General features: G+C 48.6%; 1 protein-coding gene across 3 annotated transcripts in view; it reads right to left on the reverse strand.

Moving 5' to 3' along the window:
- Positions 1-21,786, reverse strand: part of CSTPP1 (centriolar satellite-associated tubulin polyglutamylase complex regulator 1) — a 157,570-nt gene that overhangs the window by 434 nt on the left and 135,350 nt on the right. Inside the window, exons 5-9 of one of the 3 annotated variants that reach the window (XM_081064879.1) lie at positions 7,399-7,484; positions 5,336-5,531; positions 4,567-4,676; positions 1,988-2,051; positions 1,007-1,736 (exon numbers count right to left, since the gene is read on the reverse strand). In XM_081064879.1, coding sequence (XP_080921005.1) covers positions 1,562-1,736; positions 1,988-2,051; positions 4,567-4,676; positions 5,336-5,531; positions 7,399-7,484 — 631 coding nt within the window. In that variant the 3' untranslated portion in view covers positions 1,007-1,561. Of the gene's footprint in view, positions 1-1,006; positions 1,737-1,987; positions 2,052-2,695; positions 2,831-4,566; positions 4,677-5,335; positions 5,532-7,398; positions 7,485-21,786 lie in introns of those variants that run through there. The other 2 variants (XM_081064881.1, XM_081064880.1) reach the window with 2 other exon arrangements.

Here is a 21,786-nt window from a genome sequence, read left to right on the forward strand (position 1 = left end):
TACACAGACCTTAATGGAATCCTTTTAAATCCAGGAAGAAAGGATGTGTGTATATAAACCCCTGGTTTGGCAACCACTTTCCCCTATAGGGGCTCTTGGAACCTCTGCCACCTTAGGGGTCCTCGGGGTACTGTTGTAAATCACTGATCTGGAAGACGATGATTAAAAAGGAGGGAGCCAGGAGGCTCTAAGACAGTGATTTCCAAAGCATGGATCTGGGACTTACCAGCTTTAGATTGGTCTGGAGTGTTTACGATCCAGATTCTGTGCCCCATCCCAAGCTGGAGTTTGGTAATCTGCATTGTCAACAAGTTTCCCAGGTGATTCTCATACACTCCAGGATTCTGTTAGCTGGACGCTGGAGAGGATTGTGGGTAGAGAGCTGCAGCTGGACTGGAAGTTCTAGTCCTGGCTTGGCATTGCAGGGCTGTGGGGGCCAGTTCCTGTAACTGGGGGGGGGGGACTGGTCTGGGCAGAAATGAGCCCAGGAGATGTGTGTGCCCGGTGGTCCCCTGGCTTTGCTTCAGAGGCAGCCTGCTCTGTTCGGCCCTATGGGTGGGTTCTCCTTTCTCGATGACCCCTGCCCAATTCCAGGCAGCTGAAGACGCTTGCCTTCAGGTGGCTGGAGGCTTGCACTCAGGCCCGTGTCATTCACAGCTGCGTCCCCACTGCCCTAATGCTGAGCAGGTACTTGGCAAAATGTTTAATGAAACTGGCTAGAAGGCTCTGCAGTGCTGACCCTTTGTGGCCAGGGTCTTGGAAGTTGCAGGAAGTTGGCCTTGAACCCTCTGAACTTGTTTCCTGAAGGCCCCTTCTGGCTGTGAGCACCTTTCCTTTGAAAGGCTGCTGTCGTGTAGGAGGTAAAAGCCGGTCTGTTCATTATCTGAGGCAGGGCTCCAGGCATGGGTGGTCCCTGGGCCCCTCCCTCCTGGGCCCCCCAGAAAAGCGGAAACCCAAACTCACCCTTCACCCCCTCCTCAGTCTAGTGGCTTTAGAATCACCACTTACCAGACACAAGGGACTTTATTCATTTCACATTTAACTGATAGACACAGGTGACTTGAAGCAGTTTTTGAAAATGAAATTTTCTACTTGCCCACCCTTCATCCTATGACTAGTGGCTATTCCTGCAGCAGAAGGCCAATGTGATTACGTCCTCCCAATACGTGCACCACTGGCACCACCTGAGCACGCAAGGCCCTGCATGGCTGGCTATCCATGGTCTTCTCCCTTCCTGGAGTTACTGAGGAGATGAACCTCATTGGGACTGTCAGCAAAAGGCTACTGCCAAGTCACCTTTCAGGTGGCCTCAGTTCAATCTGCTGTCATCGTAGGGCCTGACTATAGCGCAAAGGTTGACAGGGAGAGTGGGCTGTTGACTTTCTTGGGTAACTGGGGGTGGCTGGTATCACAACCCCTCTGGCAGGTCTTGGGCTGGGGCTGTTACTCAGCATTTCACCAGCAGAGGGCAGCAGCACGGGACAGGAGGGTGGGCAGGAGTCCCCGTGGGCTGGGTGCGAGCAGGGTACAGGGTGCTTGTTGTAGACAGGACCCTTCAGACTCAAGTTTCAGACTCATCTGTCTCTTCAGTGGAGCCATCACTCTCTGCATCCGCTTTGCGGGCATGATGGAGGGATCTCCAGGAAAAGCCAACCCAGTGAGGAGTCCGAGAAGGCAGGCAGCTGGTCTCTGGACTGGCAGTCACTGAGTTGACAAGGCCTGGAATCTGGGCCAGCCTGAAGGAGGGAAGAAGCCCAGAGGGCAGCAAGGTGCCTTCTGTCCAGAGACCAGGACCTCTACATTCTTGCATTTGGGTGAAACCCTGGGCTCCAAGAGAGGGTACCTTAGGCCTCTGCTGGCCCCCAAGCCCTTTCCTGACTGATGACGTGGTGTTATGGACAAGTGTGTGCCTCAGAATGGGGCACTGCCATGTCCCACTGAGGTTTGGCCCCCACAAGGGGGCAGCATCTTCCCACTTGACACTTACAGCCGTTCCAGCTCCTCATCCATGGCTGGGTCATGCATCAGGTCCCCTCTGTCAGGCAAAGCTCCTAGGAGATAATTGGGGGCACAGAACTTGATATGAGGGTTCTTCGGCCAGGCTCCAGACAGCCAGGCCCCTTCCAGCAGACGCCTCCGTGCCCTGACCTTCATGTCTGCCCATTCTGCGGGCTCTGGAAGGGCTGATTTAAAAGATATGGGAAGAGCTCTCAAGAGAACTACTATGGAGGCATGGACTCGGGTACTGCTGGGTAAGTTTAACATTTATTACATTTAATAACCCCACTGCCTAACCTCCCCTACTTGGGGCCGAGACTACAGCTAAGGAGACATCCCCAAACTTCGAGGTCACTGCACAAATGGCAGTCCCCTGCCAAGACTAGATGGTGGGTTGTGAGTGCTGCTGGGGGCTTAGTCCTACCTTGAGGTCCCAGGTATTGGGCTGAAAATTAGATACAGGATGTGGCTCAGGCTAACCACAAAGACCAGATATTATTGAGATTTGTGCCCCCAAGTCAGGATGATCCCACTTTGAAGACAATGGTCAAAAATGCTGTCTCAGCTCCTCCAGGGAGGGTCCCAGGGTGAGAAGATGAGACTTGGTCAGCAGCAGACGAAACTTTGGCATGCCCGGAAGCCGCCAGGAGGAGAGCTGTCCTGTCTCTGCTCTGCTACAACTCTCTGAGCTGGTTTCCTCAGCCATAAATGAAGGGAATTGATGCCTTGATATTGGGAAAGGTGAGGGAGGGCGTCTTGGATGCTTCCCAGAGCTGTTACGTGGGAAGGAAGCTGGAGCTAGTTTGCAGATAGAAAGACGCTCACCAGCAAACTGTTGAGGAAAAAAGAGCTCGCGGGTGGTCAGAACCTAGATCTGGCGATTAACAAAGCTGGTCCGTAGAAAGTCTCAATCTTAAAATTACCCACCTGGCTCTAGTTCAATTCCTGACTTTTCCAGAGCTTTTTCAGATGATGCCTCATGGTCCCTTTTGCTCTAAGTCAGTGGTTTTCAAATTATGTTCCATGGAACCCTCTCATGTTGTGGTGGGGTACCTTGAGGACTGAGGGAACGGGAAAACCCCTCTCTACAACTAGCTGACAACTGGCTGCAGCCAGGGTATCTCCAGATCTCTACCGTGTTTCCCCCAAAATAAGACCTAGCCAGACCATCAGCTCTAATGCGTCTTTTGGAGCAAAAATTGATATGAAGACCCAGTCTTATGTTATAGTAAAATAAGACTGGGTCATATATTAATTTTTGCTCCAAAAGATGTATTAGAGCTGATGGTCTGGCTAGGTCTTATTTTTGGGGAAACACGGTATTTCGTACACTGGAGACTCAACTGAGGGCAGAGACCACAGGCTTCTTTCCATTTCCCACTCCACTCAGCATTAGTGCTCTGCAAAAGTGGTTGAATGAGTGACTGTCCTTTTTAAAGGCCCTAGAAAAAGTGAGGGCATGCAGTTAGGCCAGGGTGACTCAGATGCTAGTTAGCTTTTCCTTTTCCATCCTAACGGCTGTGATTGGTGGAAAGGATGGTTAGTTACCTAGGAGTGTGAAAGAAAGCCTAAGCAAATCCCCACCTGCCACCCCCTTGCTCTTGACTTCTGACTCCTGTTTGCCTCCTTTCTACTGTCTTCCAGCCAATGACCTTGGCTACCAAGCTCACTTGTTGGGTCCCCAGACCTGCGCAAGCCCCAAGTATTGACTCAAGTGGCAGCATGCCTGAGTGGGCTTCCAGTTAGTCCTGTGGGGGCATGCGCTCCCCTGAACCCCAAAGCACCCCCGGCAGGCTCTAAAGCATCTAGCCCAGTACTTGGCCTACTGTGGCTGGCATCGAACGGGTGTTACATTTCCTTCCCTTGACCCCATTCCCTCAGCTGGCAAAAGGAAGGGGAATGCTGTATGTCTCTTCTTTGAGGCTCAGGAATCTGGGATCAATCCCAAGCACACACATGGATACCTTTTGAGGGGAGAGACAAATAAGAACCCCTCAAGCTACGCTGATGTCTCTTCTAAGAGAGCAGCAGGTGTGGGAGGGGGTTGGGGATTAAGTGGAGAAGGCCAACCAGTGAGAATAAAATGATGGACAGAAAAAACTGGGCTGGCGCAGGCTCCCTACTGTCCCCCTTCTTTTCAGATTAGTCAGATATTTTTTTCCAGCTGGGAAAAAGGCCTTCCCAGACACACATCTGCCATTTACAAATGGGACTGAGGTCTCTGACATAATCTCCAGAGCCCCTGAGTAAATAGTCCTGTGTCTGCCCAACCGACAGGCCACTCCCCAAAGCAGAACTGAGGATTCTACCTGGGGGCTGGGCACGCCTCTGCTGTGGAGTGGCTGCTTCCTGCTGGGGAGGGCCTCTGGTGGGGAGTGTGAGAGGCCTAAAAGGGCAGGCTTGTGTTGTGCACATTCCGGCTCCCTGGGCCTCAGAGTCTGGCCCTGAGAAGTCAACACAGAGATGGTGATGCCCCTTCCTCCTGGGACCAGTCTGCCCAGAGGCCTGCTCCTGCAAGGCTGTGTATTGTGAGGCCAGGAGGGGCTGGCCACAGCTAGCGCCGCTTACCTAGGGCTTGGTTGATTCCATGATGCTTGGAGAGAGCCATGAGGAAACCATAGAAGGTCAGTCTCTGAAAATTGCTTAGGACCTCTTTGACAAGTGCTGGGGGTGGGCAGCTAGAAGAGAAAAAACATGCCAGATTCAAACACTGAGCGCCATCTTTTCATCCGTACCTTCAGGCTTCAGAGGATGCCCAAAGCCAAGATGGAGGGGACCACCTGCCCTGGGGCCCCAAGACCCTGGGGGTGCATGGCAGATGTCTGGGAGCAAGGCCTGGACTGTGGACATAAAGGGTTGGCTTGTTCCCCAACTGGTGCTTTCACTAGGTGGGGAGGGGATGGGGAAACAGCAATAGGTGGCAGCCTCTTCTTGGAAGAAACCAAATATGGCTGCTCTGTCCCCAAGGAGACTTTGTGCCACACAGGACAGCTTAACCCTCCCTTTCTATAGAGTGAATTCTTTGTACAGTGAATGTTTTTTTCCTTCTCTCTAAAAAGTCCAGGCTACTCTATCTCCAGGGAAGGAGATGGGGGCTGAGCTGGTCACCGACGGCTGATCTTGCCCGAGTGAAAGCAGTGCCCCTGAAGTGAGTTACCTGGGAAGCCTTTCAGGCAGCAGCCTGGTCTTGGGGCAGAGGCACAGTTCTGAATTCTGCTCTGACCACCAAGGGCCCTAGAAGCCCCGGACCACTCAGAATATCCTGCTAGAGCCGTGTTCCAGGGCCAGCAGCCTCCAATCCCTGGGTCCACGGTGGGACCCAGTGCCCGCTTCTCACCTGTACTTGTGCCGGTCACACAGATTCTCCAGGCACTGGGAGAACAGGGACGCCTCCACTCCCTCCGGCAGGCTGGCCTCACCCACAGCAGGCCGCTGGCGATGCTGCCCACTGGACGACGTGGGCACAATCACCGTGTTGGGGTTCTTGCCTGACAGGAGGTCCTGATAGATGGCAGCCACGCTCTCCAGGAACTCTGGGGACCGCAGGTGGAGGGGCGCAGGTCAGGCAGGGAGGACACACCTGGTCCCTTCACTGTGTCTTCCCTGCTCTGTTAGCTCAGCTCCATGCCAGCACCAGTGCTCAGTGCCTGGGGTCCTTAACCATGTGTGACCACCACACTCAGGAGAGCTGACACTGATAGGTGTTTCACGCAATGTCCCCTCTGGGCAGGCGATCAGACCCGGTGAGGTCCCCCCTTACATACTTTCGCTGCACCCTGTACTTCTCTGTAGTGCTTCCTCAGGGATGACTCTTCTGAGTACTTATTTGTTCACTCTGTCTCCTTGCTGGAATGGGAGATGCTCATAGAAAGGCAGGTCCATGTCTTGTCAATCTTCCGGGGACACCTGGTACTGGGCCTGACACATACTAAATGGCTATAAATATTTTTTAAAGACTAGATATCTTTTTTTTTTTTTAAAGGAGGGCGCAGCTTATAGTGGCCCATGCGGGAATCGAACCAGCAACCTTGGTGTTATTAGCACCACGCTCTAACCAACTGAGCTGACCGGCCACCCCTAAATATTTTTTAAGAGTGAAGGTCTTCACACTGTCACTGGTAAGCCATCTTGTGAGGCCACCTGACTCTGGCTCAAGAACGCATGTTGGAATACAGTGTGGAAGAGAAAGCCTGCAAACTGCTAATTTGTTAAACATTTGAAATCGCTTTCTAGTAGTTGAGCCACTGTTAGTAAGCAGTGACTTAAGGCCCACCTGCCCGCTGACGGATACATACTGCTGTGCAGTAGTGACACTCGGGGACCCAACGCAGCTGCCCTGTCCTGGGAGTGCTGTGAGAAGGGGGGGCAGTGAGGGGAAACGGTCCTCCCAAACATGGCTGCTCCTCCTCTAGGGCCCAAAAGCTTCAGAGAAGTGGGAAATAAAGGCCGGGAGCTGCTACGAGCAGGAGGTGAGACCCCAGGCTCCGGTCCCTGCCTGACCAGGCCCTTGGGCTGCCATCAAGAAAACAGAATGTGGCGCCTGAGTGAGGCCAGGGCTGTCTCGGGCCACCAGTTGGCAGGAAGGCCACATCCAGGCTCCAAGGACAGCCTTCTGTTTACTGGAAGAGCCCATTTTAAACAAGTTTGTTTATGGATACAGTCAGCAATTTCAAACCCAACATTCCATTTGATGTTGCTGTGTGTGAGCTGCTGTACATTTGTATTCATTCGTCTATTTTTATTCCACCTGATTCCAGAAGGGGTGTCAGGGCACAGCTGGTGTGGCTTGGGGAGCAGGGTGGGAGTGAGATAGGACTGGTGTGTGCTTATTTACAGCTGTGTGGGTGGGGAAATGTGTGCCTACACACAAGTCAGGCCCAAGGGAGGCAGCTCCGATGGCAGCGGTACAGCAATACCAAGGGACACAGGCTTGGTGTGAGCCCTTTGTTCAAGTTTGGGCTCCACCACTCACTAGCTCTGCAACTTGGGCTACTTACTCTGTCAGCTCATCTCTTAAGGGACCTATCTCTTAGGGCTGTTGTAAGGATTAACGTCTATGCTATGCCCGAGTGCTATGCCTGGCACACAGTATGTTTGCAGGCATTGTTACAATGGTGGGTATTGTTGTTATTGTCGTTTTCACTTAAACTGATTTGTTGCACTGCTGACCGGACGCACTGGTTTTCTATGTCTTGAGGAGTCTCAGGAAGCAGGCTCTGCACACTGAACCTTGTGATGGCCAGCAACAAGAGCTGGACATCCAATTAGTGACCCAGGGGGAAGCACACCACTGAAGGAGGTGAGGGAGAGAAATGTGTGTGCCAGGCACACAGATGGGACAGGGTCGGAGAGGGAGCTGCGGTCTGACAGGAGCCACGTGGGGTCCTGCAAGACTCTCACCTGAGTAGTAAAACTGGATCTGGAAGGCAAAAAGGAAATCTGAAAAAGACATCAGGCAGTCCGCAGCATCATCCATGAGGACAATCCTGAGGGGGAAGAGAGAGAAAAATGTGTGTGGGAGAGGGAGAGGGAAGGGGAGGGGGAGTGTGTGAGTGAGCCAGTCCTGGGGCTCTAGGCTTCCTTAGGGCAGCAAGACATTGGGAGAGGGCTCCCCAACACGAACTCCTCCCAGTCACCTCACTTCTCCATCAATTGGGCTCTGCAACCAAACTGAGCTGACCACACTACCAAGGGCAGGCTCCCAGTTCAGTCTCTGTGGCACCAGCCAGTGGATGGGGCACAAGAAGGGAGGAGTGGGGGTAGGCAGCAAGGAGAGGGTGCAACTGTAATGCAGCCAAGAGTTCTTTTCATATACTGAAGCAGTAAATCCTTTCATCCTGCAGTGAGGACCATTTAGTTCAGAACAAATACAGCTGATCAGAAAAGGCAAAAAGAACAGCCAAGAGGTTTAAAGGGGTCTTGGCAAGTGGTGCTGAGATTGAATAAGCTACCAAGGGCCAAAAGAGCTACAGGCACCTTCATCCTGGGACACAGATGGCAGACAAGGGAACAGGGTACAGAGCTGTTTGGGACGCTGCACTTGAGAAGGCCCAAGAACACACCCTATCTTGTGATATCGTGGTGGCCACCACTCCTCCTTGCTGGCCACTCTCACAAATTGACCACCTCCTGGTTTTGGCTCTCTAGCCCCTCCCACTGCGCACCCACCTCACAGGCAGAAAACCTTGTTGACTACAAGAGGATCAGGCCGAGGCCATATGCATACTCTGTTCAGGGCCTCCTCAGAGAGGACAGGAAGGGAAGGAAAAGAGTGCTTCTGGGCTCCATTCATGGGCCAGGCAGGGTGCCAAACTCATCTATTGAAGGGGAGCTGGGCCCCCAATCTCTTTTTGATTGGGCCCTTCTGGCTTTATCTTTACTTAAAAAAACACACGTTTTATTTTGTTCTCTCATGTATTTTTCTAAATCTCTCTCCACCTCCCTGTGTCAGAGGGCCCCCAAACTGGCAACTGCATCAGCTCCAGAGAGAGCCAGCACTGCCTACCTCTAGGGAAGGGGCTTTAGAGAGAATGTAATGTGAGCGGTACCCCTGGAATTTTGCAAGGCAGCTGGCCCGGGTTTCAGATCTCCCTGAAGAGTTAGCGAACATGGTTCCTCATCTAGTCTGCAGTTGTAATAATGATAATAGAAACTGAGTACCTACTTCACAGCAGGCACTGTATAAGGTATTTAACCTACTTAATTACATTTTATCCCACAACAACACTATGAGGTGGGTCTTGTTATTAGTCCCACTTTACAGGTGAAAAGACTAAATCTCAGGGAAGTTAACTTGCTGAGGTCACACTGCTGGTGAGTTCGCTGGACTCCATAGGCCACATACTTGCCATTAGGTCACACTGCCTCTTTTAAAAATAAGAGTATAAACACTAACATTTATTTCTTAGTTTCTGTGGCTAACTTATCTTCTTTCTTTTCACCTATATCTTAAGGCCTAACTATCTCACATATCTCTTGGGGAGGAAAAAACTTGCTCAAACTACTAGGGTTGAACATTAAAATTCTAGCTGGAAAAAAATTCAAGGCCAGAGGGTGGGAAGGTGCAATACTACAAATAGTCACAGGAGGGCGCCCTGGTCCCTTCATCAGTGGCTGGTGGGACCAAGAGCGGGATCCACAGGCCAAGCAGTTACCCGGAGTTTTCGTAACCTGAGGAGAACCCAGGCTGGCAAAAAGGAAGAGAGAGGGCACAAAGCCCCATTTCTATCTGGATGGGGTGGGGGGAGAAGCAAAAGTGGTGGAAAGAGGGCAGGTAGGGTGGACTGGGGTTGGCTGACAGCCAAACTACAGAGGAAGAGTGAGCTCTCCCAGAGTGTTTGGGAGGAAGACCACCAGCACCTCAAAGCTTTTCCGTCCCAGGCTCAGCGTCCCAGGCTCAGAGAAGTTAAAGTCCCCAGAGGAGCGAAGCCAGTGACCGTTCCTTCCTGCCCTACTCCCAGGACAGCTAAGAACTCAAATGGCCCAAGTTAATTACTAAGGAAGAGCGCTAGGCTGAGAACATCCCCAGGCAGGAAACCACGAAGGGGAGCCGAAGTCTTTGAAGATGTTACTTGGCTTCTCTTGTTTATCATCAAACTGGACCCAGTGCTCCTGTTTATAGCAGTTACCTTCATTTACTATTTCCTACTTTACCTATGTGTTCATTTAGTTATATTGCAACACAATTCAAATAGTGTAAAATTCACCCTTTAAAAGTATACACTGTTTTTTTGGTATATTCACAAAGTTGTGCAAACACTGTCTAATTCCAGAATTTGTAATTCCACCAACCAACATGCTCCCGAGACAAGCCCTGTCACACCAGGGCTTCCAAGACAATTGCTATAAACATCCTCGCTCAGCCTCAGAGAGGACTAGAAGCTGAAAACTGGGCCCACTCTTCCAACCTGCAGCTTTCTGTCCAGGGTCACTCTTGACTGAACATTAGTGCCTTTTTTAAAAAAAGATGGGCAGCTGGGGAAGAGCATAGCCGACAGAGGGCAGGAGACCCACCAGGGCAAGGGTGGCAGTCTCTGTGGAGCAGGGAAGCCCTGTGTGCTTGGGTCCTGACCTCTGCTCCTTGGTGGGCTGAAACTTACACTGGTCAGGCTAGCTGGGGGAGGCAGACAGTGGCAGGGGCTTTCTCTCTGAAGGACAGATGGCTGGGTCCCAGCAGCACGTGTGAACAGGATTGAGGGGTGTTCTCGATTGCAACCAGTGAGACAGGCTGCCAGAAAAGCCAGTGGGATCTCAGCTTTCATTAACAGCGATACCACCCACCACCCTGCTCAGCCAGAAACCTGGGAGTCCTCGTGACATCCTGGAAACTCCCTCCCTCGCTCACCCACATTAATCAATCACCAAGTCCTATCAGTCATACCCTGACATTTCTCTCGAATCCGTCTACTTCCTTCCACTTCCACAGCTACCATGGACACCCACCTCCACCTGTTTCCCGGACAACTGGATGACCTCCTACCTGGTTTCCTACAGCCACTCTTGCCTCCTTCTAATTGAATATCCATACTGGGGTCAGAAAGATCTTTTTAAAAATGCAAATAAGACCATTTCACAACTGTTTAAAACCCTTTACAGGCTTCCCATGGTCCCCTGTTCTTACCCACGTCCCACCGTCCGCCTCCCCTCTCCTCTCCAGACTAGTGGAGGCCGCAGGCAGCATTCCAGCCACAGTGCCCCCTCAGGCCCTTCGGAAAAGTCAGTCCCTCCATCTGTAATGCTCCCCGCCCTCCAAGCCCCTCTCTTCCCCTACCCTTCACTTCCTCATTCTCCAGGTTGCGGCCTGCACAGCACCTCTCTGGGAAGCCCTCCCTACCCCAGACCAGGGGAGACCTCCTGGCTACTGGCTAGCTCCTCACACGGGTTGTGTCTGTGTTTGCCCTGGGACTGTAAGATCCACCAGGTGACACGTCTGTCCCTGTACTTGTTGCCTGCCTCCAGGCTCCAGCATGGTGCGGAGTCACAGCAGTCACTCAGTAAGTATTTGTTGAATGCAGGAAAGCAAAAACAAGTGAATAAGGGGCCAGAGGACCCTTCTTTTCCCCTGGTCAGGTGACATCTGGACACTACATTTGGTTCTGGACTGTCCACTTAAGAGGAATAAACTAGTCACAGAATAAGGGGTTAGAGTGGTGGAAAGTCTGCAAACCATGATATCAGACAAATGACTGCAGTTAGATCATTTAGCTTGGAATAGAAGACTGAGGAGGAGGTGAGCGCTGAGACCTTACTTTTAAAGGCTGCCTCTGAGGAAGATGTCACGGTGATCTGGAGTTTGGCTCTAGGAGACTTTTTCAAGCTTCCCAGCTCTGGGATTGTGGCTGCTTTGTTAAGAAGTGAGCTTCTTGTTGCTGGAGGTATTCAGGCAGACGCCTGAAGGCCTGTGCTTCTCACAAGTATGAAAGAGCTTCTTCCAGCTCTGACAGTGTGTCATCCCAAGTGTGGAGAGAACTGACAGCTTTTTCTGTTAGTGCTGTGTTAGGGCATCAACCTGGACCCAGGGCGGAAGGAGGGGAAGAGTTTGCTGGTCAGAGGACTGTGGCAGCAGAAAAGTCTGAAAGACTTACAGAAAAGTGCTTTTAGAAACATCATATGCTGCACTGTCCATCTCCAAACTAAGGCTGACCCATGAAAATTCTGGGCATCGGGCACTGGAATTGTGGCAGGACTGTGGGGGAAGGCAGGCAGGAGGCGTACATGGCTGTCTCTGCGTTTGGTGACAGCGACGACCCCAGGTTGTAGACCCGACAGCCCACAGACAGCTCCTTCGCTCTGAACTCAAACTTGTCACCACCCCCAGAGGCCTCAAGAAGGAATCTCTGGGAGATGAGGTCGTCCACATGTGCTGTTTTCCAGTTGATGGCAGTTGGCTCAACACCCCTTCCTGCCAGAGGCCTCTGCTAACATGCCAGCTGCTTCTGACACCTGGAGGAGCCGGGCCGCCCTTGCTTTGAAGTGGAGCCAACAGGGAGCTGCTGCCAACAAGAGTCTGTACAAATCTATTGGGTTGTGGAGAGATCCTTGCAGGCCACGTCTCCAGGCCCGAGAGAGGGACTCGGGGGGAGAAGTGAAGGCACTCCAGTTCAGGCTGGCTCTGAGCAGAACCATGTGAAGGGTGGAGTCCAGTGCAGGCGATGGAGAAAGTATGGAGAAAGCACTTGGCAGGGTCCGAGCTAATACTAAGGAGGCTGGCCGCTCTCTCCCTCCCTTGCTGACTTCCAACAGCTGGGATGGGCTGGCTGGCTGGGAGTGAAGTGGGTACCAAGGAGGCAACAGCTTCCAGTCTGAACCTACTCACTTGCCAACTTCCCATCCGCCCTTAAGGGTCAGTAATCCTGGTCTAGTGGCACGCGCAGCACCCCTTTTCCTACAGTTCTGGTTTTTCAGCCCTGGGATCAGATCCCAGCTCCACCACTCATGGGCCAAGGTACCTTTCCTCTCTGGGCCTCAGTTTCTTCGTCTGTAAAGAGCAGATAATCACAGTTCCTATTTCACAAGATCCTTGTGAAGAGTCAATATGAGGATGTACGAGTGTATAAAAAGCACCAAAATAAGTGTTAGTTGCTATCAATAAGTGTATTCTAGTTGGTTTAAGAGGCCGGAAGAGCTCAAAATAGCAGAGAAAATATATGGCTCAGAGGAAGTGAGGGCTGCCAGCACCCAACCGGGAAGAGGCTCTCAGGCGGAAGGTAGTTATCTCGTTTCGAGTCCACTTTTGGGGGAAGCCAGCTCTTGGCCAGGGCTAGAAAGAAGAGCCACCTTCGATGACTGCACTTCTTTTGTTGGTCACATGACCGGTGTCCTTCATGGGTGCAGCTGACGTATGTCCCCAAGTTGGGTTCACAGTGGACCTCTGCAGTCTGTGTTTTAATGTCAAGGCTCTGAGTGCGAATGAACTATTCCCTGGTGACCTGCTCCAGGTGGGAGGGAAAAGGCTGTTGTCACGGCTTCCTGGGACACTTCCTTAGGGCTGTGCCTCTTCTGGGCTGGGTTGGAGGCACTGTCGTGCTGCACAAGCTGCCACGAGTCCAGGCCCTCGAGCAGCATGGGATGTCCGGGTCACCGCTCCGCCCCGGCTCCTGCTGCGCCTCTAGGGGACCTCAAACCCCACCTGCTGTAGCGCCTAAGAGTGTGGGCAACAATGATGGTCCCTGCTGCTCAGGGGCTTACTGTCAGCACCACACAACAGTCATTCATTTGCCTCTCCCATGAATCCTATGAGGAAGCTCAATGAATATCTTTACTGAGAACACAGCGGTTCAGAGAGGTTAAGAAACTTGACCAAGGTTACAAGCCGGAAGCAGAAGAGCTGCAGTGCCAACACGGGTCTCTTGGACTCTGTCATAGTTCTGAGACCGCCTGCAGCTGCACCTGGTAAGAAAAAGTGGGCACGTGCTCTGTGGCGGCAGTAACTCCTTCCTGTTGGTGGCAATGTCTCTTCTCCCACTAGTGGTGTTTGTTATCAGTGTATAGCAGCTGCCCCTAGAAGGGCTGGGAATTTAGGTTCCCAATGTTGCTTCTTCCCGGCAGACAGCTGGAAGGACCCAGCCCAGCTATTTAAACCCCATCATCCCGGCCGTCCCAGCTAAGAGAGCTGGGGAGAACTGTGCCATGCTCTTAAGATAAATCCAGGCACGCCTCGCTTTACTGAGCTTCACTTTATTGTGCTTCTCAGATGTTGCATTTTTTACAAATTGCAGGCAAGGCCCTCCCACAGCAAAAAGATTATGACTTGCTTATTGCCACACTTGCTTTGTTGTGGTCTGGAACGGAACCTGCAATCTCTCTGAGCGACGCCTGTACCCAAGTCCGACGCACGGCCCTGTCACCTCAGACTGCAGGCCCACTGGCCTCCGGAGGTTCCTCTAGATTATCACCACTAAAAGCCTGGCTTCTTTCCAGGCTGCTTACTTTCCCTAGACTGCTTTCCCCTCTCACTGCTCCTCACTTAAATCCTATCTATCCTTTCGGTTTTAAATGAAATATTGAAAACTTCAGAAAATTACAGAAAAGAACATAACAAACACCTGTGTACCCACTAACTAACATTATGAAACCTTAACATTTTGCCACCCTTGCTTCAATTTTTTAAAGCTTTATAAAATATTACATATACCATTCACATCACCTGTATACCCCTCCCTCACCCCATTCCTGTCCTCTTCCTCACAGATCACCACTGAGACTTGGAGGCCACTCAGGGCAGCCCACGACCGCTCACGGCAGCTCTCGCTGACTGTCGGCCACTCACGATGGCCCTCTCAAGATGGCTGCCAGCCACTCATGATGGCTGCCAGCCACTTACACTGGCCACCAGCCGCTCAGGGCGGCACACAGTAGCCCATGGCAACCTCCGGCTGCTCATGGCAGCCCAGCTCCAGGGAGAGGCGTTGTTCACAATCTTAGCTGTACAGGGCGCAGCTCACTGGCCCACGTGGGAATAGAACCGGTGACCTCGGGGTTAGGAGCATGGCGCTCCAACCACCTGAGCCACCGGGCCAGCCCTGGCTTGTCTTTCAACTGTGTTTATGGTGGTTTTTGTTGAATAGAAAATTTAAATTCTTAATTCCTTGGTAGTCTAGTAGTTTAGGGTTCAGCACTTTCACTGCTGTGGCCAGGGTTCAATTTGCCTCAGGGAATTCTTGCTTCCTAGCTGGTATTTCTCCTCTCTCTAGAAGGTCAGCTCCACATAGCTGTGTCCTCAGCACCTGAACAAGTGCCTGGCACATAACAGAATCAATGAAACAATGACTGAATAAATGAATACAATTTTGTTTGGGGTCAAGTTTATCAATCTTGTCCACTGGACTTAGGCTTCTTTTTATTTAAGAATTCTTTAACGACCTGGTGGCCATAAAAATATTTTCCTCAGGTCTCTTTTAAGAGTATTACAGTTTTGCCTTCCACACAGAAGTTTGTAATCTATGTGAAACTCACTCTGAACATGGTATGTAGGGATCTATTTCATCCTATGTGAATAAACAAATGCCCCACCGCTACTTATTGGATCTTCCCTTTTCCCACTGCTCTGAAACACTACCTTTATGTATCAAGTCTTTATAAATGCATTGGTCTGTTCTGGCCTTTCTAGTATGATTCATTTGTCCATCCTTATTCTAGTAACATACTGTCTTAATTATGATGGCCTTATAGTAAGTCTTGGTAAAGGAGAGGGCAAGTTCCTCTATTACTAATCCTTCGGGTCCCTAATTCAACATCTCTTCCTCATGGAAGAGCCTTTCATGATTCCCCAGGTTAGGTTGGATCTCCTGTTTATATGTTCCTATAGCACTTCATTTATTTAATGTCTGCTGCTCTATCCATTTGCAACTTCCTTGAGGGCTAGAACAACATCTGTTTTGCACACTGTCATGGCCCCTCCACAAGCACAATGGCTGGCACATAATAGGCCCTCAATAAATATTTGGCGAATGAAAGAATTGGGAAGGAAAGGATAGTCTGTTTTGGAGAGAGACCTTTTGGGGCAATTGTGATACTGTTAGATGGCAAGTCAGATCCAGGGAGGATATCTATGCAGAAGGTTATTGCAGGGGAGAGACATAGAGAAAGAAAAACACCAAGAAAGCTGTATCCTCGGTGATTAACATGAGGTCTGTCAGATGGTAGATACTCAATAAACATTTGAAAACTGAATGTAGGAATGAAACACACTCCCCATTCATGAATTATAATTTTTAAAAACAGGAAATATTTTTTGAGGGCTATGTGGCAGGTGTTTTACACGCATTATCTTATTAAATCCCCAAAACAACTCTATGAGGCAGGTGCTATTATTACGTATTTCCATTTCACAGATGAAGAAATTGAGGCTTGGAGAAGTTGCACAGTGTCACAAGCCAGTAAATGAAGGAAATGGAATGTGAATCAAGGCCTCTGTGGCTCCAGGACCTGAGTCCTTGCCTTCGTGGAATAGGGGCCAGCTGAAAAGTGACTCTCTTCCATGGGGGTGAGTTGCTATGTCTAAATTAGATTCTTAGGAGTTTATGTGCCTTTGAAGTACTATATGCATTCAGCATATAACCATAACAAAGGAGCTTTTCCTATTAAACATATATTATTCACTAGGGAATCAGGCCTTTAGTGAAGGAGAAATGAGTTAAATCTGTGGTTTAATAAACCCTGCAAGTGATTCTGATGCACTGCTTTAAATCTTCAGCCTTGGAGTGGAGCTTCCCAACCTTGTGTCACTGGGGCCTTGAATGGGTTATAGGTATGATGGTCCCCTTAGTCCGGCTGGGAGGACGCCAGAGCCTGCAGGCTAATCGCAGGCAGTCTTGTCTTTACCCTACTTTTTGTTATATTTCCTGAGTGTTGTGAAGTGAAAAAAAGGCCAGAAAGTACTGCCTTGGGAATCCGGGAACTTCTCATTTATTTTTTAAAAATCTTGTAATAATAATTGTCATGCAGGCACTCAATTCCTGCTCCCCGCTCAAGAACGCAGGACATGGTGAGGCCAAAAAGGAACCCCCACGGAGGCACAGGTAGGGGAGTCACACCACTATATTCTCGATGGTGGCTGGTCGAGACACAAAAGCAAACATCTGCCAGTACCCCAACGAGGGATCTTCCTGCACCCCAGTCTCACTGGCAGCCGGGCAAGACACAGGAAGTAGGATCAACATGATCCACAATCCACAATCCGCTTGCCAACCGCACTTGCTAGCCGCAATCTGCTGTCTGCTTCTCTGCCCACCAACCAAGCCCCTAGCGGAGCCATGGCAGTTATATTAATGGCTAGTGGCTAACAGGTAACAGCTGATGGCCACCCAGCCACAGCAGATGGCCATCTGATTACAGCTGATGGCCATTCAATAACCAAGCCAGCACCTTTACACGTGAGGCTGAGAGCCTGGAAACTGCTCTCTGGGACTCTGTCCCCACAATAATAACGCCAACATTATGTTAATAGCAAGAAACTTATTGAATGTCTGTAACATGCTAAGCAATTTACAAATATTTTTTGTTGAACTCTTACAACCACCCTATGAGTTAGATATTATTATTGTGCCTACTTTACAGATACAGGAACAGGGCTTAGAGAAGCTGAGAGCCTCAAGGTCACCAGTTAATAGGGCACAGGTGGCATGTACACACTGGTCTTTCTCACCCTATGACACCTGTGCTCTTGCAGGTCAAGGTTAATACTGTTACTTGCAATGTTGAAAGTTTACTCTGTGCCAGGCATTATTTTAAGCACATTACATGCTTCTTCAATCATTACAACTTTTATTATTGAGGCTCAGAGAAATTAAATAACTTTCTCAAGGACACAAGCTGGTAAATTATGAACCAGGATTTGAACTCAAGAAGTCTGGCTCTTGCAGCCACTGTGGAAAATATGGAGGTTCCACAAAAAATTAAAACTGGAACTACCATATACTCCAGCAATTCCACTTCCGGGTATTAATCTGAAGAAAATGAAAATAGTAACTCGAAAAGATATCTGCACCCCCATGTTCACTGCAGCATTATTTACAAAAGCCAAGATATGGAAACAACCTAAGTGTCCACTGATGAATGAATATATAAAGAAAATGTTACATATATATATAAACATATATATATATATATATATATACATATATATATATATTACACACAATGGCATATTATTCATCTATTAAAAATGAAATCTTGCTATTTGTGACAACATGGATGGACCCTGAGAGCATTATGCTAAGTGAAATAAGTCAGAGAAAGACAAATACTGTATGATCTCACTTATATTTGGAATGTGAAAAAAAAAAAAGAAAGCTTATATAGACAACAGGTTAATGGTTGCCAGCGGTGGGAGTTGGGGAGTGGGTGAAATGGGTGAAGGGGCTCAAAAGGTACAAACTTCCAGTTATAAAATAAACAAATGATGTAATGTACAGCATGGTGACTATAGTTAATAACACTGTATTGGATATGTGAGAATTGCTTAGAGAGTAGATCTTAAAAGTTCTCAGTTGTAATTGTTTATGGTGACAGGTGTTAACTAGACTTATTGTGAAAATTTTCTAATATACACAAATATCAAATCATGACGTTGTACACCTGAAACTAATATAATTTTGTATGTCAATGATAACTCAATAAAACAAAGATAACAACAACAACAACAAAAAGAAGTCTCTAATTACATGGTCCGGACCCTCAGGAAAGCGTCCCAGTCCAGGAGAGAGAGAGACAGAGATGCTATGGTGATCATTTGGGGATAAAATTACTGAACAACTCTCACTGCTGCAGGACTGTGTGAGGTGGAGAGGATCCCTGGCTGGGCACTGCCATGGAGTCTGTTTCTTTCCTGTCCTGTGTTTCCAGCTCACACCTGCCACCTTAGGGCCTGGCCACGGTGCTTGGAGCACAGAAGTCAGGCGCTTGTGGAGACGCCATGCCCCTGAACAGGCTCTGGCGTACAGCTGCCTGTGGATGACATTCTTTTATGCACACATCATCACTGACTGGAGCCTCCTTCTGTGGCCTGTCCCCATACCTCAGGGCACAGAGGAAAGTGAGCCAGGCAGTGAGACGGGAGAGGGCAGTGCCTCTTCTGGCAACAGTAGCTGCCCTGAAGACCTAACCACCCACATTGCCATTCTGGTCAGAATACTGCACTTGTATGTGGGGAAGTAGGGATCCTGGACAGAATGAGAATGGCTTACACAATCAGTGCACTTTCTGGGATTATATACAAGTTTTCTACACACACACCAGCTGGAGTTGCAGAAAGAATATCACTGGGGAGATGGGGTTGACACAGATGCCTGATGCTCATACACAGGGAGAAAACAAACTTGCCCTAATTCTGAATTCATCTCTCATTTTGCAGCCAGTATCCTGAGCATGAGGCCCTGTTGTTTATACTTGTGTTCCCCTAATTCCCTCACACTGCAATTGACATGCACTGGCTCCAATGCTTCCTCCTCCTCAAAGTGAAAGGTCTGAAGTTTCCTTCAAACAGTAGGCCTCTTGGTGAGGGAGGAGGTAAGCTTCTGGCCACAGCTAGGGGAATGTCAGCCGAGAAGCCTCTTGGTATCAATCATTGTAAGAATTGGTGGATTTCAGACGATTCTACTACTTCTGCTTTAATCCTGCAGAGCTTACACAGGGCCTGGGAGGTGGATGGCGCAGATGCAAAGCTGTGGCTGCTGGGGGCTGAAACTGATACAGAAGGCTCACCTCCTAAACTCACCACATACCTTTCAGGAATGGGAAAGGACAGTGGTTGTTCCGGAGTGACAGAAGCCAAGGTGACATGTCACAAAGTGGTGGCAGGCAGGCACCAGTACCCAAGCGATCCTCTTTTAAAACAAATGTCAAGTTCCTTGAGAAGCAGGAACTATAACTTGCTCATCACTGTATTCCCAGTGTGTACAACAAACAGCTCCTGGCACAGAATTGGTACTCAAGAAATATTTGATGAAATGAAGTACTAACATATGCTGCAACATGGGAGAGACTTGAAAACATGCTAACTGAAAAGAAACCAGTCACAAAGGACAACATATTATATGATTTCATTTATTTTAAATGTCTAGAATCGGCAAGTTTATGGAGACAGAAAGTAAATCAGTGGTTGCCTGGGGCTGGGGAGAGTGAGGGGATTAGGGAATCATGGCTAACGGGTGTGGGATTTCTTTTTGGGCTGATTAATGTTCTAAAATTAACTGTGGTGATTGATGTGAATATACTCTGTGAATATATTAAAAGCCACTGAATTTTACACTTTAAATGGGTGAATTATATGGTATCCCCAAAAGCTGTTAAAAAAGAAATATTTGGATGGGGAGAAAGTGAAGGGATTAGAAAGTACAAATTGATAGTCATAAAATAGTCACAGGGATACGAAATACAGTATGGGGAATATAATCATGTGAAGATCACGTAAGGTGCCAGATGGGCACTGGACTTATCAGGGGATGCCTGACCAATGTGCTGTACCCCTGAAGCTGAAGTAGAATAATATTGGATGTCAATTATAATTGACATGTAATTTACAATTAAGATGTAAAGTAGAGCATAGGGGATATAATCAATGGTATTGTAACAGTTATATATGATGTTAGATGGCTGGTAGATTGGGGGGGGGGGTTATCACTTTGTGAGGGGTGTAAATGTCTAATTATTACGTTGTTTTGTACACCTGAAATAAAAAAATAATATGGCAATAACTACGTATAGTGAAAAAAATAATAAAGCCTGGAAATCTAGAAAAAAAAGAAATAGTTGATGAATAATATAAATGAATGAACAAGTGTATGTAGGATACAGTTTCTGACCTTCATCCTCAGAGTTCCTTAGAACCATGGTCTATTAGAACCATGTAAACTGGCAGACCAGGAATAGTCATGCCCTTGGGAGACATGGAGTGTCTGACGTGTCCCCAGATACTGCGCTAAGTGACCGTGACCCAGCAGCAAACGACACTGGTGTAGATCCCGCCTGCCCTCACGGAGCACGCACACTCATGGTTCCTTTTCTTTGGGGATTCTTTAGTTAGAGAACCTTTGGGGATTCTTTAGTTAGAGACAGCTGGTTTTTGTTTTTCAGCTATGTAGAAATTGTAGCTGATTTTTATTATTAAGTCCAGTCTTTAAGAATGCTGAGATTTCCCCCCCAAAAGGTTGGGGATGAATCTTCCTTAAAATGACCTGACCGTGAAGGGGAACTGTCACTGGAAACTTGAAGCTAACTCCACTTGGCTGCTTTTAAATTACAAGAGATAATCTCCCACACCCTTTGTTCAGCTACGGGGACAAAAAAATCCAAATCTCCTTTGGAGAGCAGGTAAGTTAAAATTGTAAAATCTGAACTGCAGCTTTCACCAGTGGAACAGTGGCCACTGGAAAAGGTAAGTATCCACTGAACGATGAGGGGGAAAGAAAAACCTAGAAAACTTTGGGTGTTTGATCATTAAACAGGTTTTGCATATGGCCAGCAAAATTAGTTCCTGAGCGGTGAACTGCAAACAGCCGCCCCAGTGTGACGCTGCGGTCCTGCTGGCTGGCCGAGTGGCTTTTCGCTCTCCTACTAGGTCAGTGCAGGGGTTGGTGGGCTGGGTTCAGGAGTGAGGAGATTCTTGGTGCAGCTTTGGCTTCAGTGGGTCAAACCACCAAGCAGAAATGATGTCATGACATAGGGAGGCAGGGATGTGAGGAGGTTGAGAGCCAAGTCTCTGGATTCAGGGCAACCTCGTTTTAAGTCACGCCTCTGCTATTCGGTTGGTGCAAAAGTAATTGCGGTTTTTGCAATTTTTTTAACCTCTTAAACCGCAATTACTTTTGCACCAACCTAATATTAATACTTACAAGCTGTCAGGAAGTACAGACAACATACTTAACCTCTTTGAGCCTCAGTTTCCTCTTTTTTTTTTGCTTTTTAAATTGAAATATATCAGTTTTCCTCTTTAGCAAAATGGGAAGTAACTTTTTATAAGGATTAAGTGAGATAATTAAGGTGAACGAATTTAAATGAAACAATAGCGGTAAATGCATTCATTATGATTTAGGGAAGCTGGACATTTCAAAAAATTATTATTAAGACTTTACTTTTTTTGCGCAGTTTTAGGTTCACAGTGAAATTGAGGGGAAAGTGCAGAGATTTCCCATAACCCCTCTGCCCCCAACACATGCATCATCTCTCCCATTATCAACATCATTGCCACAGTGGTACATTTGTTACAATCAATGAATCTACACTATACATCAATACCCAGAGTTCAGTTTAAATTACAGTTCACTCTATGAGTGTGGACAAATGTATAAT

This window comes from Rhinolophus hipposideros (assembly GCF_964194185.1).
Source record: "Rhinolophus hipposideros genome assembly, chromosome: 10".
NCBI classification, from domain to species: Eukaryota; Metazoa; Chordata; class Mammalia; order Chiroptera; family Rhinolophidae; genus Rhinolophus; species Rhinolophus hipposideros.